The sequence below is a fragment of the Mytilus californianus genome, unplaced genomic scaffold (genome assembly GCF_021869535.1).
Source record: "Mytilus californianus isolate M0D057914Y unplaced genomic scaffold, xbMytCali1.0.p SCAF_4, whole genome shotgun sequence".
In the NCBI taxonomy this organism is placed as follows: domain Eukaryota; kingdom Metazoa; phylum Mollusca; class Bivalvia; order Mytilida; family Mytilidae; genus Mytilus; species Mytilus californianus.
In genome coordinates, this window is record NW_026262690.1 from 39,530,184 (window position 1) to 39,550,519 (window position 20,336).

Consider the following 20,336-nt stretch of genomic DNA (forward strand, 5'->3'; position numbering starts at 1 on the left):
CTGGAATTGAGTTTGGGGGTAATTGCCTGAAACGTTTAGGAATTGGGGGCCAAAAAGGGGCCAAAAAACACATTTTTCTAGTTTCCAGACAATAACTTGTGTTCAAGTGTATGGATCTCTCTGAAATTGTACTGCAAGGTACCATACCACAAAGGGAAGGCTGGGATTGAATTTTGGGGTGATGAATCATAAGGGGTTCAAAAAATTTGGGGGGGGGGATTTTTTTTTTTTTTCCTTTTTTTTCTTTTTTTCCTTTTTTTTTTCTTTTAAAATTTTCCATTTTAAGTTGGTTATTTCTGATTTATATTTAAAAGCAAATAATAATGATATGGTAGGAGATACACACCAAACAGGATGTGTAAATTATTATATTATAAGTATTGTGCAATAGCAAGAAATTTTCAATTGCACAGTATTGCACAATAGCAAGAAATCTTCAATTGCAAAGTATTGCGCAATAGCAAGAAATCTTCAATTGCACAGTATTGCGCAATAGCAAGAAATATCCAATAGCACAATATTGCGCAATAGCAAGAAATTGGCAATTGTGCAGTATTGCGCAAAAGAAGATACTTCGTATAAATTGCTTATTTCTTGACCAATTTCAATGGGGTTTTATTCTTGAATTCTTGGGGTTCTTTAATATGCTGAATCTAACCGTGTATTAAGTTTTTGGATTTTGGGCCCCGTTTTTAAATTGGTCCACATTGAGGTCCAAAGGGTCCAAAATTAAACTTTGTTTGATTTCATCAAAAATTGAATTATTGGGGTTCTTTGATATGCCAAATCTAACCGTGTATTTAGATTCTTAATTTTTGGTTCAGTTTTCAAATTGGTCTACATTAAGGTCCAAAGGGTCCAAAATTAAACAAAGTTTGATTTTAACAAAAATTGAATTCTTAGGGTTCTTTGATATGCTGAATCTAAACATGTATTTAGATTTTTGATTATGGGCCCAGTTTTCAAGTTGGTCCAAATCGGGGACCAAAATTAAACTTTGTTTGATTTCAACAAAAAATGAATATATGGGGTTCTTTGATATGCTGAATCTAACCATGTATTTAGATTTTTATACGACCGCAAAAATTAAAAATTTTTTGGTCGTATATTGGTATGACGTTGGCGTCGTCGTCGTCGTCGTCGTCCGGCGTCGTCCGAAGACACATTGGTTTTCGCACTCTAACTTTAGTTTAAGTGAATGGATCTCCATGAAATTTCACCATAAGGTTCAATACCACAAAAGGAAGGTTGGGATTGATTTTGGGGGTTATGGTACCAACAGTTAAGGAATTAGGGGCCAAAAAGGGGCCAAAAATAAGCATTTTTGTAACTTCCAGACAATTACTTGTGTGTAAATGTATGGATCTCTCTGACATTGTACCACAAGGTTCCATATCACAAAGGGAAGGCTGTAATTGATTTTGGGGGTAATTGCCTCAAAATTTTAGGAATTAGGGGCCAAAAAAGGGGCAAAAAACAAGCATTTTTCTAGTTTCATGACAATAACTTGTGTGTAAGTGTTTGGATATTTCTGAAATTGTACTACAAGGTTCCATATCACAAAGGGAAAGCTGGAATTGAGTTTGGGGGTAATTGCCCGAAACGTTTAGGAATTGGGGGCCAAAAAGGGGCCAAAAATAAGCATTTTTCTAGTTTCCAGACAATAAATTGTGTTCAAGTGTATGGATCTCTCTGAAATTGTACTGCAAGGTACCATACCACAAAGGGAAGGCTGGGATTGAGTTTGGGGGTGATGAATCATAAGGGGGTTCAAAAAATTTGGGGGGGGGGGGATTTTTTTTTTTTTTTTTTTCTTTTTTTCCTTTTTTTTTTCTTTTAAAATTTTCCATTTTAAGTTGGTTATTTCTGATTTATATTTAAAAGCAAATAATAATGATATGGTAGGAGATACACACCAAACAGGATGTGTAAATTATTATATAATAAGTATTGTGCAATAGCAAGAAATTTTCAATTGCACAGTATTGCACAATAGCAAGAAATCTTCAATTGCACAGTATTGCGCAATAGCAAGAAATCTTCAATTGCACAGTATTGCGCAATAGCAAGAAATATCCAATAGCACAATATTGCATAATAGCAAGAAATTGTAAATTGTACAGTATTGCGCAATAGCAAGAAATATTCAATTGCACAGTATTGTGCAAAAGAAGATACTTCGTATAAATTGCTTATTTCTTGATCAATTTCAATGGGGTTTTGTTCTTGAATTCTTGGGGTTCTTTAATATGCTGAATCTAACCGTGTATTAAGATTTTGGATTTTGGGCCCCGTTTTTAAATTGGTCCACATTGAGGTCCAAAGGGTCCAAAATTTAACTTTGTTTGATTTCATCAAAAATTGAATTATTGGGGTTCTTTGATATGCCGAATCTAACCATGTATTTAGATTTTTAATTTTGGGTCCTGTTTTTTAAATTGGTCTACATTAAGGTCCAAAGGGTCCAAAATTAAACTTAGTTTGATTTTAACAAAAATTGAATTCTTGGGGTTCTTTGATATGCTGAATCTAAACATGTGTTTAGATTTTTGATTATGGGCCCAGTTTTCAAGTTGGTCCAAGTTGGGTCCAAAATTAAACTTTGTTTGATTTCAACAAAAATTGAATATATGGGGTTCTTTGATATGCTGAATCTAAACATGTATTTAGATTTTAGATTTTTGGCCCAGTTTTCAAGTTGGTCCAAATTGGGGTCCAAAATTAAACTTTGTTTGATTTCAACAAAAATTGAATATATGGGGTTCTTTGATATGCTGAATCTTACCATGTATTTAGATTTTTTATTTGTGGGCCCGCTATCAAATTGGTTCATATTGAGGTCAAAAGGGTCCAAAATTAAACTTTGTTTGATTTCATCAAAAATTGAATTATTGGGGTTCTTTGATATGCCAAATCTAACCGTGTATTTAGATTTTTAATTTTGGGTCCTGTTTTTTAAATTGGTCTACATTAAGGTCCAAAGGGTCCAAAATTAAACTTAGTTTGATTTTAACAAAAATTCATTCTTTGATATGCTGAATCTAAACATGTGTTTAGATTTTTGATTATGGGACCAGTTTTCAAGTTGGTCCAAGTTGGGGTCCAAATTAAACTTTGTTTGATTTCAACAAAAATTGAATATATGGGGTTCTTTGATATGCTGAATCTAAACATGTATTTAGATTTTAGATTTTTGGCCCAGTTTTCAAGTTGGTCCAAATTGGGGTCCAAAATTAAACTTTGTTTGATTTCAACAAAAATTGAATATATGGGGTTCTTTGATATGCTGAATCTTGCCATGTATTTAGATTTTTTATGTGTGGGCCCGCTATCAAATTGGTTCATATTGAGGTCAAAAGGGTCCAAAATTAAACTTTGTTTGATTTCATCAAAAATTTAATTATTGGGGTTCTTTGATATGCCAAATCTAACCGTGTTTTTAGATTTTTAATTTTGGGTCCCGTTTTTTAAATTTGTCTACATTAAGGTCCAAAGGGTCCAAAATTAAACTTAGTTTGATTTTAACAAAAATTGAATTCTTCGGGTACTTTGATATGCTGAATCTAAACATGTGTTTAGATTTTTGATTATGGGACCAGTTTTCAAGTTTGTCCAAGTTGGGGTCCAAAATTAAACTTTGTTTGATTTCAACAAAAATTGAATATATGGGGTTCTTTGATATGCTGAATCTAACCATGTATTTTGATTTTGGACATTGGACCATAATAGGTAAATTAAAAAAAATTGAAGTTCTTAGACCACATTCTTTCTGAGTCAGAAACCTATGCTGTGTCAAATATTTAATCACAATCCAAATTCAGAGCTGTATCAAGCTTGAATGTTGTGTCCATACTTGCCCCAACTGTTCAGGGTTCGACCTCTGCGGTCGTATCAAGCTGCGCCCAGCGAAGCATTTTATTGATTTTTGGGCCCTGTTATCAACTTTGTCCACATTGAGGTCAAAAGGGTCCAAAATTAAACTTTGTTTGATTTCATCAAAAATTGAATTCTTGGGGTTCTTTGATATGCTGAATCTAACCATGTATTTAGATTTTGGATATTGGACCATAATAGGTGAATGTCCAATTTAAAATTTTTAAGTTCTTAGACCACATTCATTCTGTGTCAAAAACCTATCCTGTGTCAAATATTTAATCACAATCCAAATTCAGAGCTGTATCAAGCTTGAATGTTGTGTCCATACTTGCCCCAACTGTTCAGGGTTCGACCTCTGTGGTCAAGCTGCGCCCTGCGGAGCATTTTATTTGTTATTATTTTGAATAATATTATAGATATACATAAACTGTAAGCAGCAATAATGTTCAGCAAAGTAAGATCTACAAAAAAGTTAATATGACCATAATTGTCATTTGACCCCTTAAGGAGTTATTGCCCTTTAAAGACAATTTTACACAATTTGTTCATCAAGTTTGCTAACATTTAAAAATCTTCTCCTCTGAAACTACTGGGCCAATTACCTTCAAACTTTAACTAAATGTTCCTTAGGGTATCTTGTTTATAAATTGTAGCTGAAGTTTGTATCCATCGACAAACATGGCCGCCATGGCTAAAAATAGAACATAAGGATCAAATGCAGTTTTTGGCTGATATCTCAAAAACTAAATCTTTTAGAGCAAATGGTGACATGGGGTAAAATTGTTTAATTGGTCAAGATCTATCAGCCCTGAAATTATCAGACGAATCGAACAACCCATTGTTGGGTTGCTGCCACCGAATTGGTAGTGTTAACAAAATTTTGCAGTTTTTATACGACCGCAAAAATTTTTGCGGTCGTATATTGGTATGACGTCGTCGTCGTCCGAAGACACATTGGTTTTCGCACTCTAACTTTAGTTTAAGTGAATGGATCTCTATGAAATTTTACCATAAGGTTCAATACCACAAAAGGAAGGTTGGGATTGATTTTGGGGGTTATGGTACCAACAGTTGAGGAATTAGGGGCCAAAAAGGGGCCAAAAATAAGCATTTTTGTAACTTCCAGACATAACTTGTGTGTTAGTGTATGGATCTCTCTGACATTGTACCACAAGGTTCCATATCACAAAGGGAATGCTGGGATTGATTTTGGGGGTAATTGCCTCAAAATATTAGGAATTAGGGGCCAAAAAAGGGGCAAAAAACAAGCATTTTTCTAGTTTCATGACAATAACTTGTGTGAAAGTGTATGAATCTTTCTGAAATTGTACTACAAGATTCCATATCACAAAGGAGAAGCTGGAATTGAGTTTAGGGGTAATTGCCCTAAACGTTTAGGAATAAGGGGCCAAAAAAGGGCCAAAAAACACATTTTTCTAGTTTCCAGACAATAACTTGTGTTCAAGTGTATGGATCTCTCTGAAATTGTACTGCAAGGTACCATACCACAAAAGGAAGGCTGGGATTGAGTTTGGGGGTGATGAATCATAAGGGGGTTCAAAAAATTGGGAGGGGGGGGGGGGGGGAGATTTTTATTTTTTTTCCTATTTTTTCTTTTTTTCCTTTTTTTTTTCTTTTAAAATTTTCCATTTTAAGTTGGTTATTTCTGATTTATATTTAAAAGCAAATAATAATGATATGGTAGGAGATACACACCAAACAGGATGTGTAAATTATTATATAATAAGTATTGCGCAATAGCAAGAAATTTTCAATTGCACAGTATTGCACAATAGCAAGAAATCTTCAATTGCACAGTATTGCGCAATAGCAAGAAATCTTCAATTGCACAGTATTGCGCAATAGCAAGAAATATCCAATAGCACAATATTGCGCAATAGCAAGAAATTGTCAATTGTGCAGTATTGCGCAATAGCAAGAAATATTTAATTGCACAGTATTGTGCAAAAGAAGATACTTCGTATAAATTGCTTATTTCTTGACCAATTTCAATGGGGTTTTATTCTTGAATTCTTGGGGTTCTTTAATATGCTGAATCTAACCGTGTATTAAGTTTTTGGATTTTGGGCCCCGTTTTTAAATTGGTCCACATTGAGATCCAAAGGGTCCAAAATTAAACTTTGTTTGATTTCATCAAAAATTGAATTATTGGGGTTCTTTGATATGCCAATTTCTAACCATGTATTTAGATTCTTAATTTTTGGTTCCGTTTTCAAATTGGTCTACATTAAGGTCCAAAGGGTCCAAAATTAAACTAAGTTTGATTTTAACAAAAATTGAATTCTTAGGGTTCTTTGATATGCTGAATCTAAACATGTATTTAGATTTTTGATTATGGGCCCAGTTTTTAAGTTGGTCCAAATCGGGTTTAAAATTAAACTTTGTTTGATTTCAACAAAAATTGAATATATGGGGTTCTTTGATATGCTGAATCTAACCATGTATTTAGATTTTTGATTTTTGGGCCCCGTTATCAACTTTGTCCACATTGAGGTCAAAAGGGTCCAAAATTAAACTTTGTTTGATTTCATCAAAAATTGAATTCTTGGGGTTCTTTGATATGCTGAATCTAACCATGTATTTAGATTTTGGATATTGGACCATAATAGGTGAATGTCCAATTTAAAATTTTTAAGTTCTTAGACCACATTCATTCTGTGTCAGAAACCTATGCTGTGTCAAATATTTAATCACAATCCAAATTCAGAGCTGTATCAAGCTTGAATGTTGTGTCCATACTTGACCCAACTGTTCAGGGTTCGACCTCTGCGGTCGAATCAAGCTGCGCCCTGCGGAGCATTTTATTTGTTATTATTTTGAATATTATTATAGATATATATAAACTGTAAGCAGCAATAATGTTCAGCAAAGTAAGATCTACAAAAAAGTTAATATGACCAAAATTGTCAATTAACCCCTTAAGGAGTTATTGCCCTTTAAAGACAATTTTACACAATTTGTTCAAGTTTGCTAACATTTAAAAATCTTCTCCTCTGAAATACAGGTGAGCGATTCAGGCTCTTGAGAGCCTCTTGTGTATTTGTTGTTTCTGATATGAATGGGCATTGTATGATACATACTTTTGTGTAAATATTGTACAAATATGATAACATTTTTATTTCAGGGTATTACAAAAAGACCCATATAATAGTCAATGCTTACCATTACATATTGCTGTTTTAGTAGAACTGAAGAAAACAAAAGGTACATTCAAATCCTTAATTATACAGTCTTAGGTCAATAGTGTTTCTAAATGACATATCTTAAACAGAAATATTTGATAAACTCTGATAAATCATTATTTCCACTTCTTGGTTTAACATGGTGAATATAAGGTCCCATTGCTTGGCACACAAGTAAACCTATGAAAACATCTGTATTAAAGTCTATTTTTAGTGAGCAGCAAAAGTAGATCAATGTGCCATTAAATAAAACATCAATCAACATCTGTATTTTTGAGTAATAAATTCTTGTAAATTATCCTCATTAAAAGCACTTGATGGTAGGCTTTTTTATGCCCACACGACAAAATGTTGAGGGGCATATTAATTTACCCTTGGCTGTCCATCCGTTCATCTATCTGTTTGTCCGTGCGGATATAAATGCATGGTTTGTTTGGCTATCTCCTCCTACATTTTTGAGCTACAGCTTTAATAATTTGTAGGATGTTTCTACACATAATACAGGTGTGCATGTCCACAGGATTTTGATTTTATTCAAATATTCTCAAAATGCTAGTCATTTTTTGGTACTAGCTGCATAAAGAGATCATGGTTTTCCCCGCTATCTCCTCCTACAGTTTTTGAGCTACAGCATTAATATTTTGTAGGTTGCTTGTACACATAATGGAAATTTGCATGTCCACAAGATTTTGATTTTTATGCCCCCGCGGTAGCAGAGGGGGCATTAAGTTTTACTTTTGTCTGTCTGTACGTCTGTACGTCCCAAATTTGGTTTCCAGTCTCTAACTTTAGTTTGCCTCAGCCAAATGTTATGAAACTTATACACAATGCTTATTACCACTAAATACAGATCAAGTTTGAATTTTGGTGGCGTCACTTTTACCGTTCCAGAGTTATGCTCCTTTACAAATGGAAAAATTGCTAAATTTTTCGTTTCTGTTCTCTAACTTAAGTTTGCCTCAACCAAATGTTATGAAACTTATACACAATGCTTATTACCACAAAACACAGATCAAGTTTGAATTTTGGTGCCGTCACTTTTACTGTTCTAGAGTTATGCCCTTTACAAATGGAAAAATTGTTAAATTTTTCTTTTTTTTTTGTGGAGCCTTTGACTTTTGTCGAAAAAGCGAGACATAGTGATCCTACATTCCGTCGTCGGCGGCGTCCACAAATATTCACTCTGTGGTTAAAGTTTTTGAAATTTTAATAAGTTTCTTAAACAATCCTGGATTTCTTGGACAGAAGCTTGTTTATGATCATAAGATAATATTCAAAAGTAAATTTTGTAAAAAAAAAAATCCACTTTTACCGTATTTTACTTATAAATGGACTTAGTTTTTCTGCCAGGAAACATTACATTCAGTCTGTGGTTAAAGTTTTTGAAAATTTAATAACTTTCTTAAACTATCCTGGATTTCTACCAAACTTGGGAAGAAGCTTGTTTATGATCATAAGATAGTATCCAGCAGTAAATTTTGTAGAAAAAAAATTCCATTTTCTCCGTATTTTACTTTTAAATGGACTTAGTTTTTCTGCCAGTTAACATAACATTCACTCTGTTTTTAAAGTTTTTAAAATTTTAACAACTTTCTTAAACTATCCTGGATTTCTACCAAACTTGGACAGAAGCTTGTTTATGATTAAAAGCTAGTATTTAGAAGGAAATTTTGTTAAAATTTTGTTCCATTTTTTCCATATTTTACTTATAAATGGACTTTTTTCTTCCAGTTAACATTACATACAGTCTGCAGTTAAAGTTTTTAAAACATTTATTAGATTCATAAACTATCCTGGATTTTTACCAAACTTGGACAGAAGCTAATTACAATCAAAAGATAGTATAGAGAGGAATATTTTTATTAATTTTTTTCCTTTTTGTTGAGCCTGCGATTAACAGCAAAAGTAGGCGAGACACTGGGTTCCGCGGGACCCTTACAAATTTTTTTTTCTAAATATCATCATTTTTAAAATTGGAGTTATCTTCCTTTGTCCATGATTATAGTTGAATCAACTACAATCAATGCTTTATACAATGCAATGTTTAATTTTGCCTTCCACTGATAAATTAAAGCAATTTTTACCCTTCATTTCATTTCTAAAAATATATTAAAGTCTTCTTTGAAAATTGAAGTTATCTTTCTTTGTGCATAATGGTAGTTGAATCAACTACAACCAATGCTTTATACAATGCAATATTCAATTTTGCTTCCTACTGATAAATTAAATTTGTTTCCGTTTTCTAACTTTAGTTTGCCTCAACTAAATGTTATGAAACTTATACACAATGCTCATTACTACATAATACAGATTAAGTACGAAATTTGGTGGCGACCCTTTTACCATTCTAGAGCTATGTCCCTTTATAAACATAAAAATTGCTGAATTTTTCATTTCGGTTCTCTAACTTTATTTTCAAATACTCAGAAAATGCCAGGTATTTGGACTTAGTCATTTTTGTCGAGCATTCGACTTTAGGTGAGAAAGCAAGACATAGCGATCCTACATTCTATCGGCGTTGTCGTCGTCAGCGGCGGCGTCCACAAATATTCACTCTGTGGTTAAAGTTTTTGAAATTTTAATATCTTTCTTAAACTATCCTGGATTTCTACCAAACTTGGACAGAAGCTTGTTTATGATCATAAGATAGTATCCAGAAGTAAATTTTGTAAAAATAAAATTCCATTTTTTCTGTATTTTACTTATAAATGGACTTAGTTTTTCTGCCTGAAAATATTACATTCACTCTGTGGTTAAAGTTTTTAAAATTTTAATAACTTTCTTATACTATTTTGGATTTGTACCAAACTTGGACAGAAGCTTGTTTATGATCAAAAGCTAGTATCTAGAAGGAAATTTTGTAAAAAAATAAATCCATTTTTCCCGTATTTTACTTTTAAATGGACTTAGATTTTCTGCCAGGAAACAACACATTCACTCTGTGGTTAAAGTTTTTAAAATTTTAATAACTTTCTTATACTATTTTGGATTTGTACCAAACTTGGACAGAAGCTTGTTTATGATCAAAAGCTAGTATCTAGAAGAAAATTTTGTAAAAAAATAAATCCATTTTTTCTGTATTTTACTTTTAAATGGACTTAGATTTTCTGCCAGGAAACAACACATTCACTCTGTGGTTAAAGTTTTAAAAATTTTAATAACTTTCTTATGCTATTTTGGATTTGTACCAAACTTGGACAGAAGCTTGTTTATGATCAAATGCTAGTATCTGGAAGGAAATTTTGTTTTCTTCCAGTTAACATTACATTGAGTCTGCAGTTAAAAGTTTTTAAACATTTATTAGATTCATAAATTATCCTGGATTTTTACCAAACTTGGACAGAAGCTTCTTACAATCAAAAGATAGTATCAAGAGGAATATTTTTATTGATTTACTTCCTCATTTTTGTTGAGCCTGCGATTAACAGAAAAAGTAGGCGAGACACTGGGTTCTGCGGAACCCTTACAAATTTTTTTGTACTAGAAGTCAGAAAGGGGGGATGTTAGATATTCACAGAATCTGGTAGTTGGACTTCATTTCCTTCTGATTTGCTATAAAATTGAAAACATGGTCTGTACTACTACAGTTTAATGTCCCTAATGCAACAAATAAGATATTTTAGTATTGTCAATATTTAATCAATACCTGGAAGTTGAACTTGTAGACCACTGGAAATAAAGTTCAACTTGGTGACTACTAAATTGATATTCCTGATCCAAATTGGTCATGTCAACAATTGATAAAGGGTATACCACATCAAAATAATTACAAAAGGTAAAAATTACAACAGTTGTAGGGCATTAGGTAATATCTTCAAAATAAACAAACAAAGATATTATGATTTTAGAAATGTAGGTACATGTATATAGTATTTAATTTAAAGCAGGATCTCCAAAATGGCAACAAGTGAAGTAAGAGAATAGTGTAATTCTCAAATGAAAGCTGCTACAAAAGTATATATTATGTGTATGATAACAGGATAGTTTGATATACATATGTTTTATTTTTGTCTTTTCAGAATTATTTTATTTAGCACACAAACTAGTAGACCTATATCCTAATAAACCAGTAAGTACAATTACATTTAACATCATTGAAGTACTTCAGAAAATGAAAGAGGTGGTATGATTGCCAATGATAAAATTATCAACCAAAGTTATTGTATTTCCTCATCTGGAGTTATTTCCCTTTTCACATTCTGTAACGACTTGTCTGTAACATTTTGGGAGTTCAATAGTTTAGAATATGACAAAATATTATTGATGAAGAAAGAATAATCTTAACTTACATTATTAAACAGTTGTAAGAAATTGATAAAAATATCATTATAAATATTGGAAAATTCATTCAGGTTAATGATATGTTTCCAGGTATCCTGGTTTGCAGTGGGGTGTTATTATTTATTAATAGAGAAAAGTGAACCTGCAAGAAGATATCTGTGGTAAATATTTACAACTTTCATTTTTTCTTATTTATGCTGTAATAGTGTAAAATCATGGCAAATCGATACCTAGTTCGGCAGATCCCTTCAGTGTTGTAAAACGTCAGCAAGAAAAATATTTGTTTTTCTAAATCCCATGTAAATTAGACGTTTGCCCTTATCCAGATTTGAATTAAAACCATTTTAGTTACCCTGATTTAAACTGCAAAACATTTTAAGTCAATTGATTGTTTAAAAGTTCTATACTTTAGATGTGATATTCAGTACACACAAAAAAAAAAAGACAGGAGGAATTTTGGCACTTAGACCTCCAACCTGGAAACAAAAGGGTAGTAACTCCTGCTTAAGTTGTGTCAATCTAAGCCTATTGTTGTATTCTCAGTAAAATTTACATAATTCAATACTGAGAAATATGTTCATATATTTCAGTAAAGCTACCACATTAGACAGAGTGTATGGACCAGCATGGTTAGCATTTGGACATTCTTTTGCCTCAGATAATGAACATGATCAAGCTATGGCTGCATACTTCACAGCTTCACAGTTAATGAAGGGTTGTCATTTACCTATCTTGTACATAGGACTAGAATATGGACTTACAAACAATGCCAAACTAGCAGAAAGATTCTTCAGTCAGGCTCTTAGTATAGCTCCAGAAGATCCATTTGTTTTACATGAGATGGGTGTTATAGCATTTCAAAATCAGGAGTAAGTTGTATGTTCATTTGTTAATCAACTGCTTTGCTATTGCATGTTTAAATTTATCATAAAAAGTCTATAAAAAGATTAATTATAAATTTGAAAATTGATTTAGGACAATAGAGCTTTATGTTGAGTAGCACAGGAAGTGGGATGAAGGAAGAACTTACTTTTCTATTCAGTTGACCTTGAGCAGGAGCACCTAGTTAGGTTTTGTAACCATATCTTTTAAATCAAGGAAGGTCTACGCAAATTCAATCAAATTTGACAACATTTTACTTATAAATGATTAATTCATTGAATATTTATATGCCGACGCCTTGGCATTGGGGGCATTAAGTTCCTAACATCCCAAAATTGGTTTCTGTTCTCTAACTTTAGTTTGCAGCAACCAATTGTTATGAAACTTATACACAATGCTTATTACCACCAAAACCTGATCAAGTTTGAATTTGGGTGGTGTCACTTTCACTGTTCTCCAATTATGTCCCTTTATACATGGAAAAATTGCTAAATTTACTGTTTACGCACTCTAACTTTAGTTTTCCTCAACCAAATATTATGAAACTTACAGACAATGCTTATTACCACCAAACACAGATTAAGTTTGAATATGGGTGGGGTCATATCCAATATTCTCTAGTAATGTCCCTTTATAAATGGAACAATTGGCAAATTTGTTGTTTCAGCTCTCTTACTGCAGTTTGCCTCATCCAAATGTGATGAAACTTACACACAATGCTTATAACCATCAAACACAGATCAAGTGTGAATTAGGGGGGGTGTTACTTTTACCATTCTCGAGTTATGTCCCTTTATAAATAAAAAATTGATGAACACGTTCTTCTATTATTTGCATATAAGGTCCATTGACTGCTGTTTTATGCATATTCAGGACGAAAACAAATTGAAACAACTAATCAGTTAGGTAGGTTTTGAAAAGTGTAGATTGGGAGGATTACTGTGATATGATGTGTTTCTGCATTAATATTTTGAAATGCAGTCAAAAACATTTCAGTGTAATAAAGAAAGTTTGTTAAATATTTCTGTGTACAATTTTTTTACTTTATCATAATTTTTTGGGGAATATTTAGTTCATTGTAAAAGTAAAAATAAAAAGTATTACTGTGGATTCATTTTTATTCGTGGTATACCAATTTTCGTGGGTTTCGTGGGTCACAGCGAACCACGAATTTAAGAATTCAACGAAGAATAATCCCGAGAAATGTGTATGGAGTCGGATGTTTATTTCCGGTTATGTTATGCAGTTCTAATATAGTGTTGACTAGCGATAAACATTGTAACATAACACGTGTTTTTATTGAAAGAAGATACAAGTATTTTGATTGAATTAATAATAAATATATCGAATATCAGTGATAATTTACTTTTTAAAATTGATTAAAACCATTCATGGAAAATAACTGCAAGTTGTTAATTACCGTGTCATAGTTTGGTTTACTGGTGATTAAAAATCAATAGGATTAAGTACGGGGATATTGCCCGTAGGTAATATGTTTATGACAGGAACATTTATTTTCACACCTTTTACTTATATAACTGTTTATTATATTGTGATTAGGGAAATGAGCTTTCAATCATAGAGTTTTGAATGCCTTATACAAATAAATAATTAGTTGTCTCTGTCCATTATTGTAATAGAAGTTTTCAATGAACACTTTAACCTAGAATGACCAAGCGAGGATTTTAACAATTCAAAACTTTTTCAATGAATTCCTTCTTTTTTGTTTGTTTTATTATTGATCAAACCAAAGAGGTTATATGATCACCTAAATCAAAAAGAAATCCACGAATTACGTATCTGAATTTTTTTTTTGTAATCAGCGATCCACGAATTTACGTATACCACGAAACGTCTTTTTTTCTCTTTCCACGAAAATTGATACCCACGAAAATAAATGAATCTACAGTACCTGATAATGTCTTAATATTACAAGCGGGAAAAAGAAATTGTATTGAAAAATTTCCAAGGGAGATAATTATGTATAGCCCGATTGCACTTATATCTCCAAATTGAGCTAGAATTGTAGATGAACCAAAACCTGTTAAAGGCAAACCAATTCAAAATTTTGTGGAATTTACATAGTACAGACATCTTTGATAGTAATAATCTACATTTTCCAAATGAATTGTTAAGTTGTGTATTTTTAAAGTAGAAATCAAAGCAACTACAAATCATAGAGGAATGATATTGTCTTCATTATAAAAATAAGAAGATGTGGTATGATTGCCAGTGAGACAACTCTATACCAGAGACCAAATGACTTAGAAGTTAGCAATTATAGGTAACTGTATGGCTTTCAACAATGAGAAAAACCCATACCGCAAGGCAAGCTATAAAGGCCTTGAAATGATAAATGTAAAACAATTCAAACGAGAAAACTAATGACCTGATTAATGTACCAAACAAAAAATGAAAAACTTATTTGATATACAGCAACAAACGACAACCACTGAATTACAGGCTCCTGACTTGGGACAGGCACATACATAATGTGGCAGGCTTAAACATGTTTGAAGGCACCAAACCCTCCCCTGACCTAGGACACTGGTGTATACTTCTTGAATAGTAACAAAGTTCCATGTCAACTCTTGAGTGCAGCGAACAGTGTTAAGTTTTAAATCCAGTTGTAAGCTTGTCAAATCAAAGAAGAGTGATTTTTCATAAGTGTCCAAATCTTGTATAGTATGATGGATCATACAAACTTAGTAGGGGTCTTTGTTTACATGTTAATCAGATATAGTTTTATGAAATTGAATTAATATAAAAATAAAAGATATCATTGCCAATGAGACAACTATCCACAAGAGGTCAATTATGGCCTTCAACAAAGAGCTAAACCTATTCCGTATAGAAAGCTATGAAAGACCTTGATTAAAAAAGTGTAAAACAATTTCGAACAAGAAAACTGATAGCCTGATTTATGTACATGTACAAAACAATAAATGAAAAAACAAAGATGAAAAATAGCAACCAATCACAAGAACTAAATAACATACTCCATTATTTGGACAGGCACATATAGAATGTTGCAGGGTTAAACATATTTGTGAGCACTTTCAAGTACAAGTTGGAATCTACACAAATATTAAACTAGTAGGTATTAATGAAAATTTATCCCAAAACTCATGAACATCTGTATCCTATACTTTAATAATAAAATAGGCTACATAATATTGCCAATTTAAAAAAAAATTGTTTTCTTATAAATATATTTTATGTATGATACCGGGGTACATTCTGACTTTATGAATAGTTTCATTGTAGAATGTGTAGGTTATAGAACTTAGTTACAGTTTCTGTTAATGCTATTTGTACTTTTTAGTTACCTTGCAGCAGAGAGATACTTTAAAGAAGCATTACAGAAAGTGCAGTGTGTTGGTGAACAAGTGTTGGTAGAGAAATGGGAACCTTTACTTAATAACTTAGGTCATACTTGTAGAAAACTGAAGTAAGTTAGAGAGTGTAATACTGTCAATTCTTATTGTCCCCTGTGCAATGCCTTGCATGGGACATAGAAATACCTGGCGTCTGTCTGTCCATCCGTTCTTGTAATCACTCTCACATGTACAATTCTTACCAGATAAAATTTATGACCTATCTTCTTTATATCTCTTTTTTTGTTATTATATTCAAGTATATAAACACGCATTCTGAATAGGATTATTCTTAAATTTGAAGTTTTCCATTTGAGGCATTTTAATTTCTGTGAAACGTTTTATAAAAAATCAGGTTAGTTGATTTAAAATGTTCACACAAGTCACTGTTTAAGATATATCTTCTAAGCAAGACCAAAAAAACAAACAAGTATAACCAATAGTAAATGTAAAACAAACATTCAACCCCTTGGATACATGTATTCCATACCAAATTCATATCAAAAGGATATAAATAATTTGTTATAAAAGTCTTTGCAAAAGAGAATTAGACATAATTTATGAAATTATAAAATCATTTTTCTACATTCCATTTACAAGAAAATTACCATTTCTTTGAATCAAAAATATAGTTTTAAAGTTACTTTCGTTATGTTTTTTTCAGGAAGTATGAAGAATCCTTAGAATATCATAGAAGAGCACAGATCATATCACCTCAATGTCCATCTACATTTTCTGCTATTGGTTACTGTTATGTACTCATGGGTAACAATATGATGGCTGTAGACTATTTTCATAAGGTATTTTTTGCTTATACTTATAAATGGGCCAATTGTTTTAAAGTGTGTCAACATGAAGAATTTAACGGTCGACATGAATCTGAAGTAAAGTTCCAATTCAAAATGTGTATGGTTTTAATGTTGTAATTTGTTTATATTATGTTTTAAGTTATAATAATAGAGTTGTATATTTTGAATTTTCCTAAACTATCATTTGCTTATAAAGGTTTTTAGCTCTACACCTTAGAAAGGGTGAAGACTTACTGAAGCATAGATTATGGAAGTATATTTTGAATAAAATGTATATTATTATTAAAATCAGTTGATATAATACTTTAAATTCAGAAATTTTTGAGATGGTTTTTGAAGTGCTAAAAATTTGCATGGCATTAATTAGAACTCACATTTAAGATTCATTTAAGAATTGAATGCTTCTTTTTGTAAATTTATTTGGGTGTAAAAGCGTTGACAGAGGTACATTTTGTATGAAGCACGGAAAATTACTAAAAGAAAAATTTCAATACTTATAATTACATTTTTTTTACTAGGATCATGAAAACACGGTTTCTATCAAGTTTTTCTTTTATTTACCTGGGCACTTTATTGTGGAAGCTCGTGTCATCATGATTGTTACATTTCATCTTGAAATGAAGGTTAATTTCAGAACAGAATGACGCGAGATTGCTGTTAGCAATCAAAATAACGTATTATAATGAAACATACATGTAATGTAATTATATAGCATTATTTGTATGTGCAGAATTTCCAGATATTCCATTAATACACCTGGCATATTTTTGTCTTGTTGTTTAATAGTAAAGTCAATAAATGCATGCAATGATTTGTGATTTTACAGTTAGTAATGTATTTCAATCTAGTTTGACTTAATCAAGTTATTTGATTTCCAGGCCTTAGGAATTAGAAGAGATGATACATTCTCCACAACCATGTTAACTAACGTAATGGAAGCTTTGATGAGTGAAATGGCACCTAACGATGGTTAGTCATTATTAAATGATTGATAGATTTGGATCTTATTAGTATTGGTTGAAGAGATTATAGATAATAAACCAAACAACAGACCCCACCAACCATCAACAACATAAAAACCTACATGGCTGATATTAAATTGATGTTAAAACTGTCTTATTTGACCTTCGAATGGAAGTATACATTGCTGATGAAAATATATTTTGAAATAATGAAAAATTGCAAGATGCACATATCACAAAAATTGTGCAACAGTGAAAAACTATTGTCAAAGCACTGTTCACCATCATGTAATCCATTGAACAAAAAGACAGTCCTGAATACTTAGATTTTTCACATTAACAGTCCACAATAAAGGGTCTTGTAGCTATTGAGATCACTATTCATCTTCAATCTGTAAACTATAACAAAAGTATTCTCTTTCCTTACCTTGAGACCTTGGCAATAATCTTGTTAATAGAAAAACAAAGGATATGGGGTATCCATCCACGACACTAAATCAGTACATGCACAGCAAAAAAACACACAATAAGCAAAGGAACAGCGCTTTTATTGCTGTTTTTCATCTCCAAGTCACAGTGAGGCCTTCAACACAGAGTTAAAAATACTCACCTCACTGCAAGTTTAAGATGCCCCCCAGCACCGGCTTGAGCGGGATTCTTTGCAAAAATAAATTTGAATAGACTGTAAGATGTAACACCACCTAATCCGGCCCGGTCAAAAAAGAACATACTGGAAAGTAGTACATATTTAAAACAAAATAGTTCCTACGCATAGGTGTAAATCTAAAACTATGTAGCATATAGTTTAGTTTTACGATTACTTAAGTCTAGTTTTACGATTACATCTTATGATCAAAAAGACCAAACAGCTTGTATAAAAGTTGCTAAAAAATTAAACAGAAAAATCAAAGATCTGCCATTAGAATGGATTTCACCAAATAAAGACAAAAATTATGAAATGACATACAACTACTAATGAGGTTCCTGACTTGGGGCCGGCACATAAAAATGTTGTGGGGTCAACCTAGTCTTTTTATGCCCCCGCCAAGGTGGAGGGGGCATTAAGTTTTACCCTTGTCTGTCTGTCCATACGTACGTCTGTATGTCCTTACGTCCAAAAATTGGTTTCCGTTCTCTAACTTAAGTTTGCCTCAACCTAATGTTATCAAGCTTATACACAATGCTTATTACCACAAAACACAGATCAAGTTTGAATTTTGGTGGCATCTCTTTAATCGTTCTAGAGTTATGCCCCTTTATATTCCGTTCTCTAACTTAAGTTTGCCTCAACCAAATGTTATGAAACTTATACACAATGCTTATTACCACAATGCACAGATCAAGTTTGAATTTTGGTGGCATCACTTTTACTATTCTAGAGTTATGCCCCTTTACAAATGGAAAAATTGCTAAATTTTTCATTTTTTTTTCTAAAAATATCAATAATGTTATTGTTCAAGTAATTTTTAAAATTGGAGTTATCTTCCTTTGTCCATGATTATAGTTGAATCAACTACAATCAATGTTTTATACAATGCAATGTTTAATTTTGCCTTCCACTGATAAAACACAGATCAAGTTGAATTTAGGTAGTGTCACTTAAGCCATTATTGAGTTATTTAGATCTCAACCCTCCTAGTTTTTTAATCTTGATCAGTGATACAGATCAGTCAATTTTGTGCATAAATATCATTTCTGATGTCATGAACATGGCATGATATACATTAATATGACAAAAAATACTTTAAAAAAAAATGTGAATTGAATATAAGCAACATCCATAGCAGAAAATGATATTATATGCACATCAATTTCTTTATGTAGTAAAAGATCTTATCTTTCAGTCAAGAAAAAACAATGAAGGTGTTTCCTGGACTAAGCCTTATTTGTATCATTAATCTGTTCATTTTCCATTAATTCTATTGTTTATAAAATGTTGAATTATTCAAAATACTAAGGTTTTTCTACCCCCAGGCATAGATTGCCTTAGCCATATTGGCACAACTTTTTGGACAGTTTTAATTGCTCTTCAACTATGTATTTGATATGACCTTCCAATCTTTTTTTATTAAAGCGCCACTGATAAGTCTTATAAAGATGAAAGGCAAGTCTTACATACCAATATGATATTTAAGTCTGGTATCCATCAAATCTTTGATGAGTATTTTCTCATTAGTTAAAAAAAGTCACTTCACTTTACAATGAAAAAATAAATAAGTTATTTTCTTCACTAATAATTGACATGCCTACCACTTTGGAAATGCAGATTGTATACTTACAGTATTATGTAATATGTATTTATAAACTGTTACTGAGTGAGTACCTGAGTATTGATTGGTTGGTTTTGTTTGTTCTTCAGAATTAATCTTGACCAAATTGACATTCATAGTTCAAAGGGTCTGAAAATCACAATTTTATTTGTACATAGCATTTTTACCATTTATCCAATTTCAATTGTATTGTTTACACTTGAGAAAGGGTTTGTTTGAATGCCACTGTATTTTATGAAGTTCACAAGTTATTAGGGCCCAATATCTCTCATCATCTAAAATTTCAACTTTTTTTAACACCCCTGCTTCGTTTGCATAATTCATATTATTTCCTTTCCTAAAAGGGGCTCTCGATGATCTGAAAATTACATTTTTGCACCCAAATAGGTTACCTAGATCATATAAGATACTTTGTAGAGATTGACAACGTTTAAATTATCTCAAATGTCTGACCTATAATTTTATATTGTTTCAGATGATGATATACCAGAGTTTACAATCCCAGGAAAGCTAGAGATATCACATATAGGCAGTGAAAAAGAGATTTTAGAGGAATCAGAGCTTGCTGACAGTAGTAGTATGGCTATAGAAGAAGTAGATATGGATAATAGTGACTAGACATATTTTATATCATTGTTTTTAATAATTATGGAATAAAATAATTTTAAAACAGTAA

The 20,336-nt window shown here is 31.8% G+C and overlaps 1 protein-coding gene across 1 annotated transcript in view; it reads left to right on the top strand.

Moving 5' to 3' along the window:
* LOC127738006 (cell division cycle protein 16 homolog) overlaps positions 1 to 20,336 on the top strand; it is a 34,471-nt gene extending 14,135 nt beyond the window's left edge. Inside the window, exons 9-16 of the mRNA XM_052249014.1 lie at positions 7,022 to 7,101; positions 11,099 to 11,148; positions 11,451 to 11,521; positions 11,951 to 12,229; positions 15,568 to 15,693; positions 16,284 to 16,419; positions 17,307 to 17,397; positions 20,136 to 20,336. Of these exons, the coding sequence (XP_052104974.1) occupies positions 7,022 to 7,101; positions 11,099 to 11,148; positions 11,451 to 11,521; positions 11,951 to 12,229; positions 15,568 to 15,693; positions 16,284 to 16,419; positions 17,307 to 17,397; positions 20,136 to 20,278 (976 nt within the window). The 3' untranslated portion in view covers positions 20,279 to 20,336. The remainder of the gene's footprint in view (positions 1 to 7,021; positions 7,102 to 11,098; positions 11,149 to 11,450; positions 11,522 to 11,950; positions 12,230 to 15,567; positions 15,694 to 16,283; positions 16,420 to 17,306; positions 17,398 to 20,135) is intronic.